This window comes from Ovis aries, chromosome 16 (assembly GCF_016772045.2).
Source record: "Ovis aries strain OAR_USU_Benz2616 breed Rambouillet chromosome 16, ARS-UI_Ramb_v3.0, whole genome shotgun sequence".
Taxonomy (NCBI): domain Eukaryota; kingdom Metazoa; phylum Chordata; class Mammalia; order Artiodactyla; family Bovidae; genus Ovis; species Ovis aries.
Window position 1 is genome coordinate 62,937,473 of NC_056069.1, and position 16,020 is coordinate 62,953,492.

A 16,020-nucleotide genomic window follows, 5' to 3' on the forward strand; every position below is an offset into this window, starting at 1 on the left:
AAAACAGCTTTCCTTCAGTCCCTGATGCTATTACACTACACTGCAATTCAGCTCCTACAGGAAGGCATCACATACACCTAACAATTTCCCTTTTTTGCTCACTTTCACTCAGGTTCTAACCTATGAGCAGTGTCCCCTGTGTGTGCTGTCTCACTTCAGGGCCTGCCCACTCGTTCCTTCCTGGAATACACTTCTTTTCTCGCCCACTCCTCTGCACTCTACTATGTTGTCCTGGATATCGTCTCTACAGAAAACCGTACGTGAACCCCCCCCCCCCAGATGGGTGAGTACCTCGCCCCCTAATGCTGTGCTCCTCACGCATGCCCCACCACAGCACTGTCTACCGGTCTTTCCCACCAGCCTACAAGGTCCCTGCAAGTCCTCGCCTTAGCCTCGCTCCCATCTGAGTTACACTGCACAGGGGCTGGGCACACATTAAAGCACTCGAATGTATCTGCTGCTAAATGAAGTTTACAGAAGTTCTTCATCAGGAAAGCAGACAAAATTTTCATCTCTGAAGAGTTTATTTTTAAAACAAAGCTGAAAAGGCTTTGAATGACTGAAGTCAATATCCACTCTTTCCCTAATCTCTCAAAAATTTGAGGTCTGTGATGTTAACTTCAGGCTCTAAGTATGACAGAAAAATTAAATCTCTTTTTCCACGTGTATTTTAAGGCCTTTGCTATGACCTGCAGTTAACCTCAGAATGTTGTTTTTAATAAGCCTGTGACTCTTGTGGGGGAAAATGTGTAATTATTCAAAAATGTAGGTTATAGCTTCAAGGCTCAGAACTAAATGGAGCAAGGCATCAACCTAACTAAAAGTGAAAAGACCAACACATTAGCTTGCATTTTTAAACATTAGTGAAGCCTATTTTAACTGATTTTAACTATTTAACTATTTTAACTGATTTAACTATTTTAACATTTTAACTGATAAAGTAAGGTATTACTTACTTTACTTACTTACTTTATACATGACCTGCATATTTCAAAAGGTAAAATGCATTATCTGATCAATTTTACAAGAGCTCCTACAATAGAAAAAATTAAGGAGTCTTTCTAAACAAGCTGCTTAAAATCACTTTAAACACCTGAGAATTTTTCTGATTCCAAATACAAAAGGAAATATGAGCAAAAGACATGCACTTACCTGCCACGGGTAAAAAAGAGGAGTCTGATCCAAAGGAACCCTCAGGGGAGCAACAATAACCAGCTCAAACAGAAGCCCCAGAAGAAGTGGGACCACCCCAGCCAGCAGCACTGCCACAATCACAGTCTTCATTATCTAGTGGGAGATGAAAGGCCACTGAGTTAGACAGTCTCCCTGACTTCTAGCCAAACACTTTATCTCACGTGAAGTTTATTCTTCTTTGACCTGACACCTAATAGAACAAATACATACCTTAAACAACTCACTTTTTATGTTACATGTTTAAATGAAATCTGAATGTATAACTACAAAAACTCAAGCTACTTAACAAAAGCATGAAATTACTACTAAACATATTACTATGTTGCTACAAAGTTATCTTATTACATATATTAACCAAGTGGCTGTGCTACTTTTCTCAATCTAAGTCTCAGGAATAGGCTTCTGTTTGTCCAAGAAGCTGACCAAGTCTCCACCCTCCGTCTTAGAGAGTTACTGCCAGTGTTTATCATCTCCCTGGTTGTTCCACGCCCCTGAGCCAATGGTGGCCCACTCACAGGCTGACCTGTGACCTCTGAGATGGACTGATATAGTTGACGCATTCTGCATAACCCTTGTTAAGGTAATTAACCAAGCTGATCAAATTAGAACAGTACGTTCTTAGGGAACTGAGGACTGTGGGAAGTCCTTACTTCTGTGGGAAGTTCAGTTCCCACAGAACTTACTGAGATGACAGAAACGACCTGTATCTGTGTTGTGCAAGATGGTAGCCACTAGCCACATGGTTATTCTATTAGCACAGCTATAGAATTTGGACAAAGTGGCAAAATAGAAACTGGCACAAAAAGAAGGAAGAGGTAACATGTAAGAGCCCCTATGAAATCCTGACAAAGAAATTAGTTTTAAAGTGGCCTTGATGTCCCTTTTTCTTAAGGGAGTCTCAGTAAGGACAGTTGTTTCAACATCAAGAGACTAAAACGGTGTGCATTAAGACACAGTAATTATTTCTTTACATAGCAATATGATGTGGAAGAATATCAAATGAAAACTGGTACTGGCTAGTTTCTCTATTTAAATATAGTTAAGTATCTCATTATCTACAGATGACACAGCAATCAAATCCCTCTATTCTTAATATACAATGAATCTCTTGTGGTTTTCTTTAAACATGAATATTAAATAGCTATTAAACTCCTAGTAAAATCAAAATAAAAATTCAGATACAAAACTAGAGTTGATTATACAAATGAAAAAGCATAAAGCAGTGACCTAAACATATTTATCAGTCATAATCAACATTATGATCAATCAATAAGTTGCCACCCTTAGACAATCATCTTGTAATGACATTTTCCCCCACTCCTGTGACAACTAAGTTCTTTACTGAGAGTAATAATTCCCATTACCTACTATACTTTCACACTAGCCAGGACAGTCTTGAATAACAACAGACTATAATTAAAAGAATCTCATTTATATAGATAACACTGACTGAAACCTGAAGTCAAGTTTTTATATATTAAAAGAACTTAATCAAATTTTAGAAAAAATGACTTTCAAGGAAATTTCTACTTAAACAAACTGATTTTAAATTCTACAGACTATCTTATGTCTCAAGGGCATTACTGGATCATTTAATAGCATGACTTTCTTTTAACCCTCAGATATATCTGGACTATATTTTTCAAAGTAAAACCAGAAAACTACTGCCTTAAAGGAATACTCCTTTTAATTCAAAAAATCAACTTTCTTGACACAATCAACACAGTGAAGAAACAAAGTGAAAAGATTTAAAGAAACCACTGGAAAAACATTCACCACTGCTGTCAGACAGGACCAGTCTTGACTAGAAAGGCCTACCATGAGGGACCACTCCTTGACCTTCTGGAAGATCACTCTGCGTCCCTGTGGCATCCACGCCACGAGTACCGTCACTGCCCGGATAGTGAGCCAGCAAACATAGAGACCACAGGCAGCTGTGTAGAGCTCATGGATTTTGGCAGTCCCGGTCCAAAATGACATTAACCAACGGCCAGCAAATACTGAAAATACAAAGGCTGATCAATGAGACATGCGATCGTGCAAAAACAACTCTAATCTCGATGTCAATGTTGTACTACCAGTATTTTCAATTCTTTCAATCATTGTAAGTGATTATTAAAAAGACAGCACGTTTTGATGTATCAGTGTCTTCATTAAGAGCAAACCAAATAAAAACAAAACCCCCCAAACTCTAAAGATAAAGTCATAACTTAAGATACAACCAAACCACAGCAAGTCACTGGGTACAAGCTCCCCTGTGACCTGGATGGCCACCTGCGAGGCCAAGTGCTTATTCTCTGGGGACCGAAATGACTTGAGGAGCGGGGTGTTCTTGCTGTCTGGATCATCAAATGAAATGATTGTGCATGTAACAGGACACAAATGGAGAATATACTTTCTATTATTTGTGTTGTCAATATTTTTAATATTTAGCAACATTATAAGGAATTTAGAGTAACTTTCTTTCATTTAGCTCATTCATTAAGATAGAAAACTAAGCTTATTTTAATAAGAAGTGGGCACAACAAAAAAAGAATCTCACACTAATTTTCTCAGGAAAAAAATAAAATGAAACTTAGGAAATATGTGAAAGTTGTCTAAGGGATGGCCTCAAAGAGTTATTACAAATAAATTCCACAATGTACCCACAAAAATCTATCAGGCAAGATCATTTATATAATTTCTTCACATGGTTACTCCCTAATAAAGCTGGAAAGAAGATCAAGACCCCCTTTCCAGTGTCTCTTTCTCCTTGACACAGTAGTTATCTGTTTTATTTTGTTTTAAACTTATCTGTTATTTTTGAATGTCTAAAAGGAACAAGTGGCTGGGTTAAACATTTTCCGTACATTTTCTCATTAATCTTGCCAACAACTCTGCAAGCAGTAACAACCCTCCATTCTGAAGACTGAGAAACCAAGGCCCCTACCGAGGGCACACGAGGGTGGCGGCTGAAGGGGAACTCACGTTTACATGACCAAGATCATGCTCTGGATCACTGACCCACACTGTCTCCAATCCCAATCAAACCACCTCAACAGTCAAGTTTATAGGCCATAATGCTAATAATATTACAGACTTCTTTGCAGTATCACAAAACAGCTTGGGTATAAAGATAAGTAATTTTTAAAGACAAACACATGCAAATGTCACATGAAATAAACACATATGCTTGTTAAAGATTTAAAAGTATCACTGATAATTCTGTAAAAATGTCAAGCATTCTATGTATATATGTATTTCTACTCCAGCAAGGAGATTAAACCAGCCAATCCTAGAGGAAATCAGTCCTGAATATTCACTGGAAGGACTGATGCTGAAGCGCCAATACTTTGACTACCTGGGGCTTCCCTGGTGGTACAGAGGTTAAAGCGTCTGCCTGCAATGTGAGAGACCTGGGTTCGATCCCTGCGTCGGGAAGATCCCCTGGAGAAGGAAATGGCAACCCACTCCAGTATTCTCGCCTGGAGAATCCCATGGATGGAGAAGGAGCTTGGTGGGCTACAGTCCACGGGTCGCAAAGAGTCGGACACGACTGAGCGACTTCACTTTCACTTTCACTTGTGAAAAACTGACTCACTGGAAAAGACACTGATGCTGGGAAAGATTGAAGGCAGGAGCAGGGGAAGACAGAGGATAAGATGGTTGGATGGCATCACCGACTCAATGGACATGAGTTTGAGCAAGTTCTGGGAGTTGGTGATGGACGAGAAGCCTGGTGTGCTGCAGTTGATGGGGTTGCAAAGAGTTGGACATGACTGACTGACTGAACTGAACTGATTTTTATTCCAAACTTTTTGTTGTTTTGGTTGGCTCGTTTTAAAAAATTTAAAGCTTTCTTTTAATTCTGTACTTCACATACTTCTAAAGTGTTTTTGAGAGGTTAGATTCGTTTCTAGTTTGTAGTAACTTAACATTAGTTAAAATGTAGCTATAGGAAAGTAACCTGTGGGAAAACAGCATCCTCACCACCTTAAATGTGTACTATGACAAGTATTTCTGTAATTAAACATAGCTGCATTCCTTTCCCCAGATGCTGGGACTGGATTAACAGGGAAGTATTTACTTAACAATCTTTAATGAGATTAAAGTACTTGTATTGCCAAATTCAAGTAATAAAACTGGATTTCTTTCCTCTGTTAACTTTTTAATATTTCTGATAAAAATGAAAACGGAACTTAAAAACCACAAAGCTGTCCAAAGTTCAAAAATTTAAGTTTTCTCAAAAATATGTTTATTTCACTGCACCTCCCCAGGTGGCACTAGTGGTAAAGAACCCACCTGCAAACCTAGAAGACATAACAGACGTGGGTTTGATCCCTGGGTCAGGAAGATCCCCCTGGAGGAGCGCATGGCAACCCACTCCAGTATTCTTGCCTGGAAAATTCCCATGGACAGGGGAGCCTGGCAGGCTACAGTTCATAGGGTTGCAAAGAATCAGACACAACTCAAGTGACTTAGCAATGGTTAACCAGGCTTTGTCATTTTAACAGTTGAGATCTGAGTAGTGAACTCAGGAGCAGTCAAAAATCAGTGAAGAAACAGTTAAAACAAAATTTAAAAAAAAACTTTATTTTTACCAGTTTAAGTTAAATCACAACTCTTACACAAATCAGAAAATAATTTTTTTAAGAAACTTCACTTGAAATTAATTAGTTGCTCCTTCTCAGCCTTAGCCCACATGGGAAAAAATTCAAGTATTTAAGGTAAATCTGATTTATAAAGTTATATTGAGTGCTATAATCAAGACACTAGCTCACTATACATTTGTATGCTTGATAAAACCTGGAAAGTATCTTCCACTTGGTTATGATTTAAGTGGCTAACACATCAGTATGATTCCGGTTTTCTTGCTGCTATGAAGCACTAACAAGGAGGCTGGGGGGAAGTGAGCTGCTTCTGATACTTTGTGACTGACTTTGAACTCTGTTCCCATGTACCCTACATTCAATAAAAATGAAGGGAAAACTGCTTCAAGTTTATCTTTGATGAAAAGATCACATCTCAGCAAAATATACCCTGTTAAAATGTAGCATCTTTTCATGATGTCATTAGCAGAGAGCTAGGACAAGCTCATACCTGGTAGAGTAAGGCAGATGAGGCTGGCAATCAGTAAGGTTATACACATGAAGACAATCAACAAAAATATCTGCAAGGCAAAACACAGCAGTGCATAAACAGTAGTCACGTGCTCAATGTATTTTAGGACACCACTCAAAGAATCAACACAATTCTCTCAGTAAAAACAAACTGTCTATACTGGCATTTCCAAGACTCGTTCCATTTTACATAAAAAGGAAATTTTCATTTTAGATAATATTAACTATAACTCTGGCTAAAAGGAAACTGCTTCCACTTTAATCTAATCAGATACATCAGCAAATAACAAGCAAATATATTTTAAATCAGAGAGCACAAAGATAAAACACGATCAACTTACATTTTCCCTCACTCACTGTTCATTAAAACTAAAAATAGCCACTTATTTTTATCAAATTCTCAAAAACAACTTTTCATGAAAAGAAAGCTTACTCTATAACAGTGCCATCCAATCAGAACACTCTGATGATGGAGATGTCTCCACCTGCACTGCTGAACACGGGAGCTATGGGTACATGAGGCCACCAAACACTTTACAGGGGGTCGGTGTGAATGAATGCTGGAATTTAAAATTCTAGGTACTTAAAGTATGTCTACAAGAATTGTTATTTTTATTTTTTTTAGCTTAATTGATATAAATGACAAATTAAACTATATTAATAATAAAGTGTTCAGTGTGGTCTGATATACATATATGCTGCGAAGGAATATCCACCATTCAAGATAATTTACCACATGTCTACAAGTGGTATTTATTTTTAATTAAGTTTAAAAGTAAACAATCATCATAGCTATAGCTGATGGCTCCTATATGGAAAAGTGTAGATAGAAAGGAAACACCCTGAGACAAGAAGGAAGTGGCCATCCTGGACAGAGAGATATAAAGAGTGCTGCCTACCTGGACCCAACCAGGCCCTGAGGGCAGGGCTCCGGCAGGGAGACGGCAAGCACCAGCGGGAACACCGCACGACCGGGCATGGAGACTCGGTCAGCTTCCACTGCCTGCCTGACAGACCCTGTGGTGGTCCTCTCTCTAATCTGGACCACACAGTACCTTCTGGTTAGGAAAGGATCTTTTGTCAACTGAAGAGCCTCGTCTCTCACAGCTCCTCCATCTCTGGCAGTTCGCCTACACCTCCTGCCTCAACTCCATCCATTCGCTTCCCTGCAGGTCCATACATCTCAATGTGCCTCTTGTCCTGACAATAGGCCTGGAATGCCTTTTCACACCTGCTTTTTTTAATCTGCTTGATCTAATTTTAAAGATTTAAAAGTATCAACTCCTCCATGAAGCTTCTTAAACAACTTCCAAAAAAGTGTTTTGTGGAACAAGAAGTGGGCAATCATGTAACGTGCTACTAATACAGCAAGTGAGGTGAGGACCAAGACCTGACCATGGAATCTAACACCCTGAAGGTCCCTGGAGACCCCTGAAGGATCAGTTTCGGTAGCATCTGGAGGAAGGTCTTGGTGACCTTGGCAGGCACTTCCTTAACCAATCTGGTTTTCAGTTTTATCAGATATAAACAAAAGATTACTACTCATTCCTTGGAGCACTGGGATTAATACTTCAAGGATTAAAGAGAGAAAAACTCTAAAATGCGGATTCCAGTTCCTGACACAGGAAATGAATCAAGAATGTTGATTTCTTATTTGATCTAGGGTCTTCTTGTTCCTTACAAATGGCAGGGGCCAATGGCACATGGACGCCCAACTCCATGGCTCATGTCTAAAATTTGATAAACTTACCTGACATTTACATACATAACGTATTGTAGAATGAGAGGAGTGAAAGATAGGTTCTCCTCAGATGACTGTAAGATGTGTTTATACCAAGGACTCTATACTAACAGTACCAATAACAGCAGCAAAAGTTCTCAACAGAAACCTGAAAAATCTTCTGTTAAGTCTGTACAGTACCTACCCTGAGTGGAAAATTTAAAGGCCGGCGGTAAGGCTGAAAGCCGACAGGCCCGCCCTGCTGGAGTATGGCTTGGTGGGCTGCGTGCAGGCCTTCCCCCACCACGGGAATAGCGTTGTTATTTCGGGCATGCTGGTTATTGTTAACCTGTTGGTTTGCACTGTTCTCATTTTCTTCCTGGTCTCCCAACAAGTAGGAATGAAGATCCCTGTGTAAAAATTGCATCAGTAAAAATTCTCACTCAGAATAAAACAGCAGACATGACACTGTCTGTAATAACAACTATGATTATAATTACTGGTGATCCTTAATAATTATTACTTAGGGAAGAAAAGGTATAAGTAGAACCTATGCAGAGCACTACCATTACCTTAATCTGCTCTAAATGTTGCTGCCTGCTTTAAATGAAACCCTTCCAAATGTAAAGTTAATTAACATACAGAATACCCCATAAATTTGATCTATTTTATGTTTTCTTCAGCCAACATCTGAGAAAAATCAGTAACTGGGGGAAAAAAAAAGTGTACAACATACAAGATACTCTATGTGAAGAATTTTAGGGAAAAAAGTATCAATTTCTCCTTTCACTACAGATGACTACCGTGTCTGCTATGATATGCAGCTCAACTAAAACCTCCAAGCCACAAATGAGTTACAGCACAAATGAGACGGGGAGGGAGGAGGCATGGCAAGCCACTGAGCCATTAGAGGAGGATACATGTTCAAGCAGAACCCAGTGCACACGGGCATCCCCTGGAGGCACTGTGGGTCTAGCCCGGACACCACAAGAAAGCCAACATTGCAGTAAAGGGGTCAAGACTTGTGGTTTCTGAGTGTATATAAAACCTATGCTTACTCTTGACTATAATCCAGTAAGGGTGCAGTAGCACTGTCTTTAAAAAACAAGGTACCTGCCTTAATTTAAAAATACTTTACTGCTAAAGAATGTTAACCATCATCTGACAAACCTTCAATTTATAAAAAAAAATACTGTAAGTGTGAAGCACAAAAAAACAAATTATGCCCATATTTCACATTAAGGTATCTCAGTTCATATACTGTTGAAGCCTCGCTTGGAGAATTTTTAACATTACTTTGCTAGCGTGTGAGATGAGTGCAATTGTGCAGTAGTTTGAACATTCTTTGGCACTGCCTTTCTTTGGGATTGGAATAAAAACTGACCCTTTCCAATCCTAATTTATCAGGTTAGGACTTCCTAAAAAATGGTAACTTGGTTTGTTTTTAATGCACTATAAAGCATTTTACTTTTACCCAGTTTAATGAAAGAACTTGGGCCGCAACCCCTCTATAAGAGGGTAAAAACATGCATGTATGCGTGCTAAGTCCTGTCAGATTCTTTGCGACCCCATGGACTGTAGCCCGCCAGGCTCCTCTGTCCCTGGGATTCTCCAGGTAGGAATATAGCAGTAGGTTGCCATCTCCTTCTCCAAAGGATCTTCCTGATCCAGGGATCGAACCCGTGTCTCTGGCACTGGCATGTGATTTTTAACACTGACCCACCTGGGAAGCCTCCCAACACATGTATACATTCTCCATAAAAGGATAGCAATAATTAGAAAAGCTTTCATAAGTATTATATACACTTGCAGATATCATCAAAATGTCTCTTATTAAAACTAACTCTTCCTGAGTGGGGCATGCTTTTTCAGAAAGGTTACTAAACGATCACAAATGACACGCCTATGAGGCACCTGCCGTACTTACAGCAAGTATCCAGCAGTGACAGTCCAGGCTCGCACCAGTCCCTTCAGCCACTGCCGCGTGTGTCCCTGTTCGAGTAACGCTGGTAAGACAACCTGAAGCAGAAGCAGCTCAAGGGACAGTTCACTCACTGGAGCATCACTAAGATAATTACAAAAAGCCAAAACTCACAATGTAGATTCAATTTCCATTGTCACCCCCACCCTGTACCATATTAAACATTTAATGGAATGATGGTAAAACTCCTTGAAGAGTCGCATGAACTTACTGCCTTTATCACCTCACATCCACTCTCAGTTGAAGACAACAAGGCATCTCCCTCAAACATCACCAAAACCGTTCCTGATGACTGTCAGGGTTAGGGTTAGGGTTAGGGTTAGTCATCTAACACGACTGTCGTGTTGTTAGAGTGACGGGCAGGTCCTGGTCTGCAACTCACTGGCTATATTAGTAGTGTAGTACACCACCAGCCACTCTGCGCTCCTCAGAACGTTTTCTCCATGGACACCTCGCCAAGGCGTTTTGGTTCCTCCTCATCTCCCTGACTTGGACACAATGAAAGGCCCCTGCTCTCTCTATTCTCATCTGCATGTGCTCTCTGGATGCACGCAACCTCCTGTGGCTTAAGACAGCAACCTTCTGTAAACTTCTATGTACTATCAGACATCTGCCCTAATCCTTAATTTACATACCCAAAGAGCCAACCCAACGTTTCACAGAACACCCAAGACATCTTAAATTGATCGTGCTCAGTATCAAATTCCCACTCCTCCTTAAACCCTGCTCTTCCACAATCTCCCTCTTCTTAGTAAATGCCAACTCCATCCTTCAGGTGCTCAGGACAGAAACTTAGATCCTTCGCTGCCTTTCTTCACCCTTCATTCAAACATACAGAGAATCCTATGGACTGTACCCTAATCGCACCCTAAATCAAACCACCTCTCCTGACGCCACGGCCACTTCCTCCATCTCAGCTACCCTCGCCTCTCACCAGGATGTGGCACTACCCTCCTGGCTGGCTTCCTGCTTCTGCCCTGGCCATCCCAACCCTGGCTCGTCTAGTCACAGTACCCAGACTGAACCCTGGGAAACCTACGTCAGATCACTGCTCTCTCTGCTCAACCTCCCCAAAACCCCCACCCCTCAAACCACTCAAAGCCAAAGTGCTTACCATGGCTTACAAGGCTCTGGAAGACCCAGCTTCCCACGACCTCTCCGACTCCCAGCCAACTACTTTTCTCCTTCTTTCAGTGCCGCCAAACTGGTCTCCAGCTGCTCCTCAACCCAAACTCAATGCCGCTGCACATGCCTGCCCAGCTGCAAAGGGCCCTTCGCCTTCAGAGATTCACGCGGCTTACTCCCTCATCACCTCCTCAGGGCCTCCTCAACTGTCACTTCAGGGCCTCACTAGTCACTTCTTTGTTCATTTTTTCCCACAGCACTTATGACTCTCTGGCATATTACATATTTTACCTATTTTATTGGCTATCTCCCCCACTGAAAGACAAGTCCAGAAGGACACAAATTGTTCCTGATTCTGATTTGTTCACTGTTCCATCCCTTGCACACAGAGAAGCACCTAGTATATGATGGGCCCTCAATCCTGCTGAATGAAAGAATGCACTACACACTGTTACAACAGCTCCACTGAACTTCTAGGTGTAACCGACTGCCAAGATGGGACTATTCCAACAATGCATAGGACCAACTATGCTTCCTGGTCCTTGCTACAACTGAACACACAAGGACGGGGAGGTGACTTACTCTAGATAGCAAAAAACTCAAGAGAATAAAACCTCAGTTTGGATTCTGAGGAGAGACAGCAAAAGCTTGCAGAAGGTCACTACAAACAGAGAGGGAAAGACCAGGAACAGCTAGGCCTTTATGGGGAGACTCAATGGAGGCTGCGTGGGGCTGTGGAGTAGAATTCCAGTCAGACGATGCTGGACAAGAGGCTCAAAAGGCAGTGTGAGGGAAAAAAAAAAAAAAAAAAGGGCAGTGTGAGATTATGCCAAGCCTTGTATGTCATTCTACACTACCCAGATATTACTATGCATATTATAGAGGAAGAGGGAGATTTGTTACAGATGGATTATAAATGGAGAAAAAGAAAAAGTCCTAAAATATTAAGTGGTATATCACTGATTTTTATAAGAGATCATAAAGAATTAGAACTGACAAGATTGAGAGACAATTACAAGTAAATCTGAGGAAGAAATTCAATTTGCCTGGCATATTTAGATGACTGAAGAGAAGATACAAATCACTGAAGAAGGGAATGTAGGAGACTAGGTTTCCAGGTTACTTTAGTCTTTAAATCAAAATAATATTTTTCCATTTATAAGCCTATCTTCATCTGTAATTACATGTTTAACTATGGCTACCTAACCTACGATGTAATGCTTTTCATATAAAGATGACACTACTAGGTACCTCTCATTAGGAATGCTAACATTTCAATGCTAAACAAAGGAACACTGCATATGCAGAAAAACGAAAGTCTTTCTTTGGAAAATATAACTGCTAATGTTCATATGGAAAATTTTAGTTATCAGATGACTGCTAATATCTGTGAGAAATGAAATGTTTTATTAAATGTATGTACTCTGAGTATCAAGTCTCTAACAGACTTTTAATTAGTAAAGCTTCCAAATATCAAAAACTTACCTATAGAGCATGACATTGTATGGGAGAAAATGAGGCAGCAGACTCTTGATTATCCGTATAGGCAGCCACAGCATCAGGAGGACGATGGAGCCGAAGACAATCTGCAGCAAGAGAAAGGGCAGGCCGGGCACCACTGTCACCATCCGTGAGAGACGGCAGACTCCAGTTCAGGTCGACGTATGCCCAGGGCACTGAGTGTTCTCACTCAACACACTACACCTGGGTCACTCTGTGTGAAGACGAGTTCCTAGGACAGCTGCTCCTCTCTCTCAAGGACACAAGGGCTCAGACAGGAGCCACAAAGGATAACCACGGCACGGTATACGAAAAGAGAGCTAGAAGCTCGCAATGAAGGATCAGAACTGTCTGCCGCATAATAAACCACCGGTGACAGTAGGAGAGAACCCATACTAATGACACAAAAGTTTCCAAAGGGCTCACAATATTGCTTTTAGAATTTTATCTTGGAAAAACTTAAGATTTAACTGGGCAATTTCTTTTTCCACCCAGGGAAGAAATTTTGAGATGGTTCTATTAAGAGTTTAATGTGCTGTGCTCAGTCACTTAGCTGTGTCCGACTCCCTGCAACCCCATGGACTACACAGCCAGCCAGGCTCCTCTGCCTATGGAATTTTCCAGTCAAGAATACTGGAGTGAATTGCCATGCCCTCCTCCAGGGGATCTTCCTGACCCAGGGATTGAACCCACATTTCTTGCATCTCCTGCATCGGCAGGTGGATACTTTGCCACAGCCCCACTTGGGAAATCCCAAGAGTTTAATTTAGAAGCTATTAACAAGTCTCTACTGCTTAAATGCAAATTAAACATAATTCTGAAACCCATAATTAGGCAATTAATTATACTTCTAAAGAACCAAAAGGCATTTTCGTTTATTAACATTTTATCAAAGAAACCAACAAAATAACTATTTGATAACCAACTTCCACAGGCGTAGATAAACCTAAATTATTCAATCCACTCTACCAGTCCTTCTGACCAAAAAAACAAAAAAACTCAAGGGTAACCCATTTTACTTCAAAATCATTAAAAAAAATTACACTTACCACTGACAAAATAAATCTTCGAAGATGCCTATAAATAGGCAAATGAATCATTTCTTGTACTGGATTAAAATCTGGATCATTCAAATTCCTTAGAAACCATAAAACACCAGGCCGAAGTACCTGAAAATTTATTTCAAATGCTATAAATATCCATCAATGTCTTCTGTCTCTGTATATGAGCTAAAACATTAACAGAGAAGCTTTTTAAATTATTTTGGCATCTTAAGAAATTGGCCCTAGAAAATTCATGTAACTCTACTTGGAAAAGAAGTTCCTATATCAGAATTAAAACTATCCTGTGCCTGATGTTCTCTGATGCTTTTAATCATTCAATGGAAAAATTTTACTAAGTACAATCTGTCAAGAAATCTAGACTTCCAAGATGAACAGTAAGTATTTTTATAAAAATTATAACTATATTGTATAATCTGGGAAGAATTGGGTTATAATTTATAATTATCCTTAACAAAAGATGTGATTTCAGTCTTACACTTTTCAAGAAGACTTACCTTAATTAAGAAACCCTTCAGCTTCTCAGTATCTTCAAGTGACTACCTATTACATCATTTTCCCTGGCTCAGGAGAAAGCATCAACTCTAGAGGTTGTGGGTGATGGGACAATGGATGAGCCTGAGGGTTAGTTTTGGGTGGCCCAAACTCACTGAGCTACCCTGTGTAAAGTCTCTCATCTGCCCAAATTCTGTTTTTCCATTTTTCAAACAAAGCAATTATTACAGTTAGATGGAAACCTTTAAGTTTCCATCTAACTCCAAAATACTAGGATTCTGTATCAACAAAAAACTACCACATTGATAAAATGAAAAAATTCAGTATAAAATATTTTATCAATGAAGAATGTAATTTAGAGGTCACATAAAATTACAATTTGAAAAATAAACTTAGTTTTAATCACTAGTTTCAAAACAAGAATAAAGGCTTTATTTGCAAACAGAATTACTGAACTTATACTCTTATGTTTCAGGAGAATATTTTGGACCCCACCTCATCCCTAGCTCCTCAAATCTCTCAAAAGAGCGGAGTAACCATGAATAGCTTTACGCCTTTGTGCGTTAGTGTTCCATTCACACTGTACTAGTTGCCAGCCTGCTCCTTCAGCCCTGCTTCTCCAGCACTGCTCTCGTGGAGTAAGCGGACTTGCTCCCTGGCTGTATTCCTTTCCAGAATGTAACACTGAGTAGGCACTCTGTCCTTGTTTCTCCCGATTACCCCAGCATACAGCACAGAGGCTGGCACAGAGTCAGCGTACAGTACTGTTTGGGGAAAGAATTCAGAGCAGAAAGTACATTTATTACAATTACTCAAGTCTCACACTTCCTTTTGCACCAGGTGACTAAGCATGAGATGCATCCTAGTCAAATACTCACACTGTTTTACTGTCTTCATATCAGTAAGGACCGTATTCTGAAACCAGGATTGGTAAAAGCTCCCACCCGGCAACTGAACCAGAATCATAAAGAAGCCCCACTATCATACTATACTTAAGGAGTATAAACGGCTTCAAGACCATTTTACACATCTGATCCTGTGAAACCATACCCTTTGGGAATTTCTAGCATGTCCTTGAATGAAGTCCAAAATAGGCTCACATCACATAAAGAAGTCCAAGAACACGTATTTGAGGATGGTTAAAATACATACCAAGTAAAACAAGTGCTTTTATTTAAATTTTCCCCTCACTCTACTCATATTTCAAACTGACAGAAATAATAAAACCTGCCAGTTTTTGAGACCAATAACTTAAACATGATTTCCCTCTTACAATAAAGAGAAAAAGACTGAGCTAGGAAATCATCATAGCCTTTAAGGCATGCCACGTGGTTAAAGCAGAAGTCCTTTCCATGAAGGTGCAATGTTGGCACTTCCCGTGGAGCTTACCTCTCTCAGTAACAGAATGAAGGAGGCAAAGTAGAACACATACACCATTCCCACCAGCCAGTGCAGAAACATGGTAGTGCCTGGGGCCGACTGAAAGCTCAGCTCCCGATCTTTCAGAGTAGCATCAAACATTTCCTAAATCAAGACAGAATAGGTGAGAGAGATCTGTACCACTCACCTCTGCTGAATTAACATCTTCACATTCTAGGAAGGGAATCAATCACCATACATGAAAGTTCTGATGTTTCTAGGATTACAGTTCCCTTAAAGGCATTTCATAGTAGAAATAAGGTTGAATGCTATTTCAAAGACATACATGACATTTTGAAAAATTTAAAAGAGGCAATATTGATGGATCTATTTGTGAATAAGAACTTTACCAATGTTGCTATTGTGAAAGAAACATTTATGTTACCATAATACCTTCTTCTCTTGGTTACAGATCTAAATTAATGG

The 16,020-nt window shown here is 40.0% G+C and overlaps 1 protein-coding gene across 2 annotated transcripts in view; it reads right to left on the reverse strand.

Annotated features, from left to right (window-relative positions):
* Positions 1 to 16,020, reverse strand: part of MARCHF6 (membrane associated ring-CH-type finger 6) — a 74,753-nt gene that overhangs the window by 13,455 nt on the left and 45,278 nt on the right. The window contains exons 15-22 of one of the 2 annotated variants that reach the window (XM_015101342.3): positions 15,565 to 15,699; positions 13,669 to 13,788; positions 12,605 to 12,705; positions 9,941 to 10,078; positions 8,219 to 8,423; positions 6,274 to 6,343; positions 3,013 to 3,194; positions 1,153 to 1,287 (exon numbers count right to left, since the gene is read on the reverse strand). In XM_015101342.3, coding sequence (XP_014956828.1) covers positions 1,153 to 1,287; positions 3,013 to 3,194; positions 6,274 to 6,343; positions 8,219 to 8,423; positions 9,941 to 10,078; positions 12,605 to 12,705; positions 13,669 to 13,788; positions 15,565 to 15,699 — 1,086 coding nt within the window. The remainder of the gene's footprint in view (positions 1 to 1,152; positions 1,288 to 3,012; positions 3,195 to 6,273; positions 6,344 to 8,218; positions 8,424 to 9,940; positions 10,079 to 12,604; positions 12,706 to 13,668; positions 13,789 to 15,564; positions 15,700 to 16,020) is intronic. The other variant, XM_060400570.1, reaches the window with a different exon arrangement.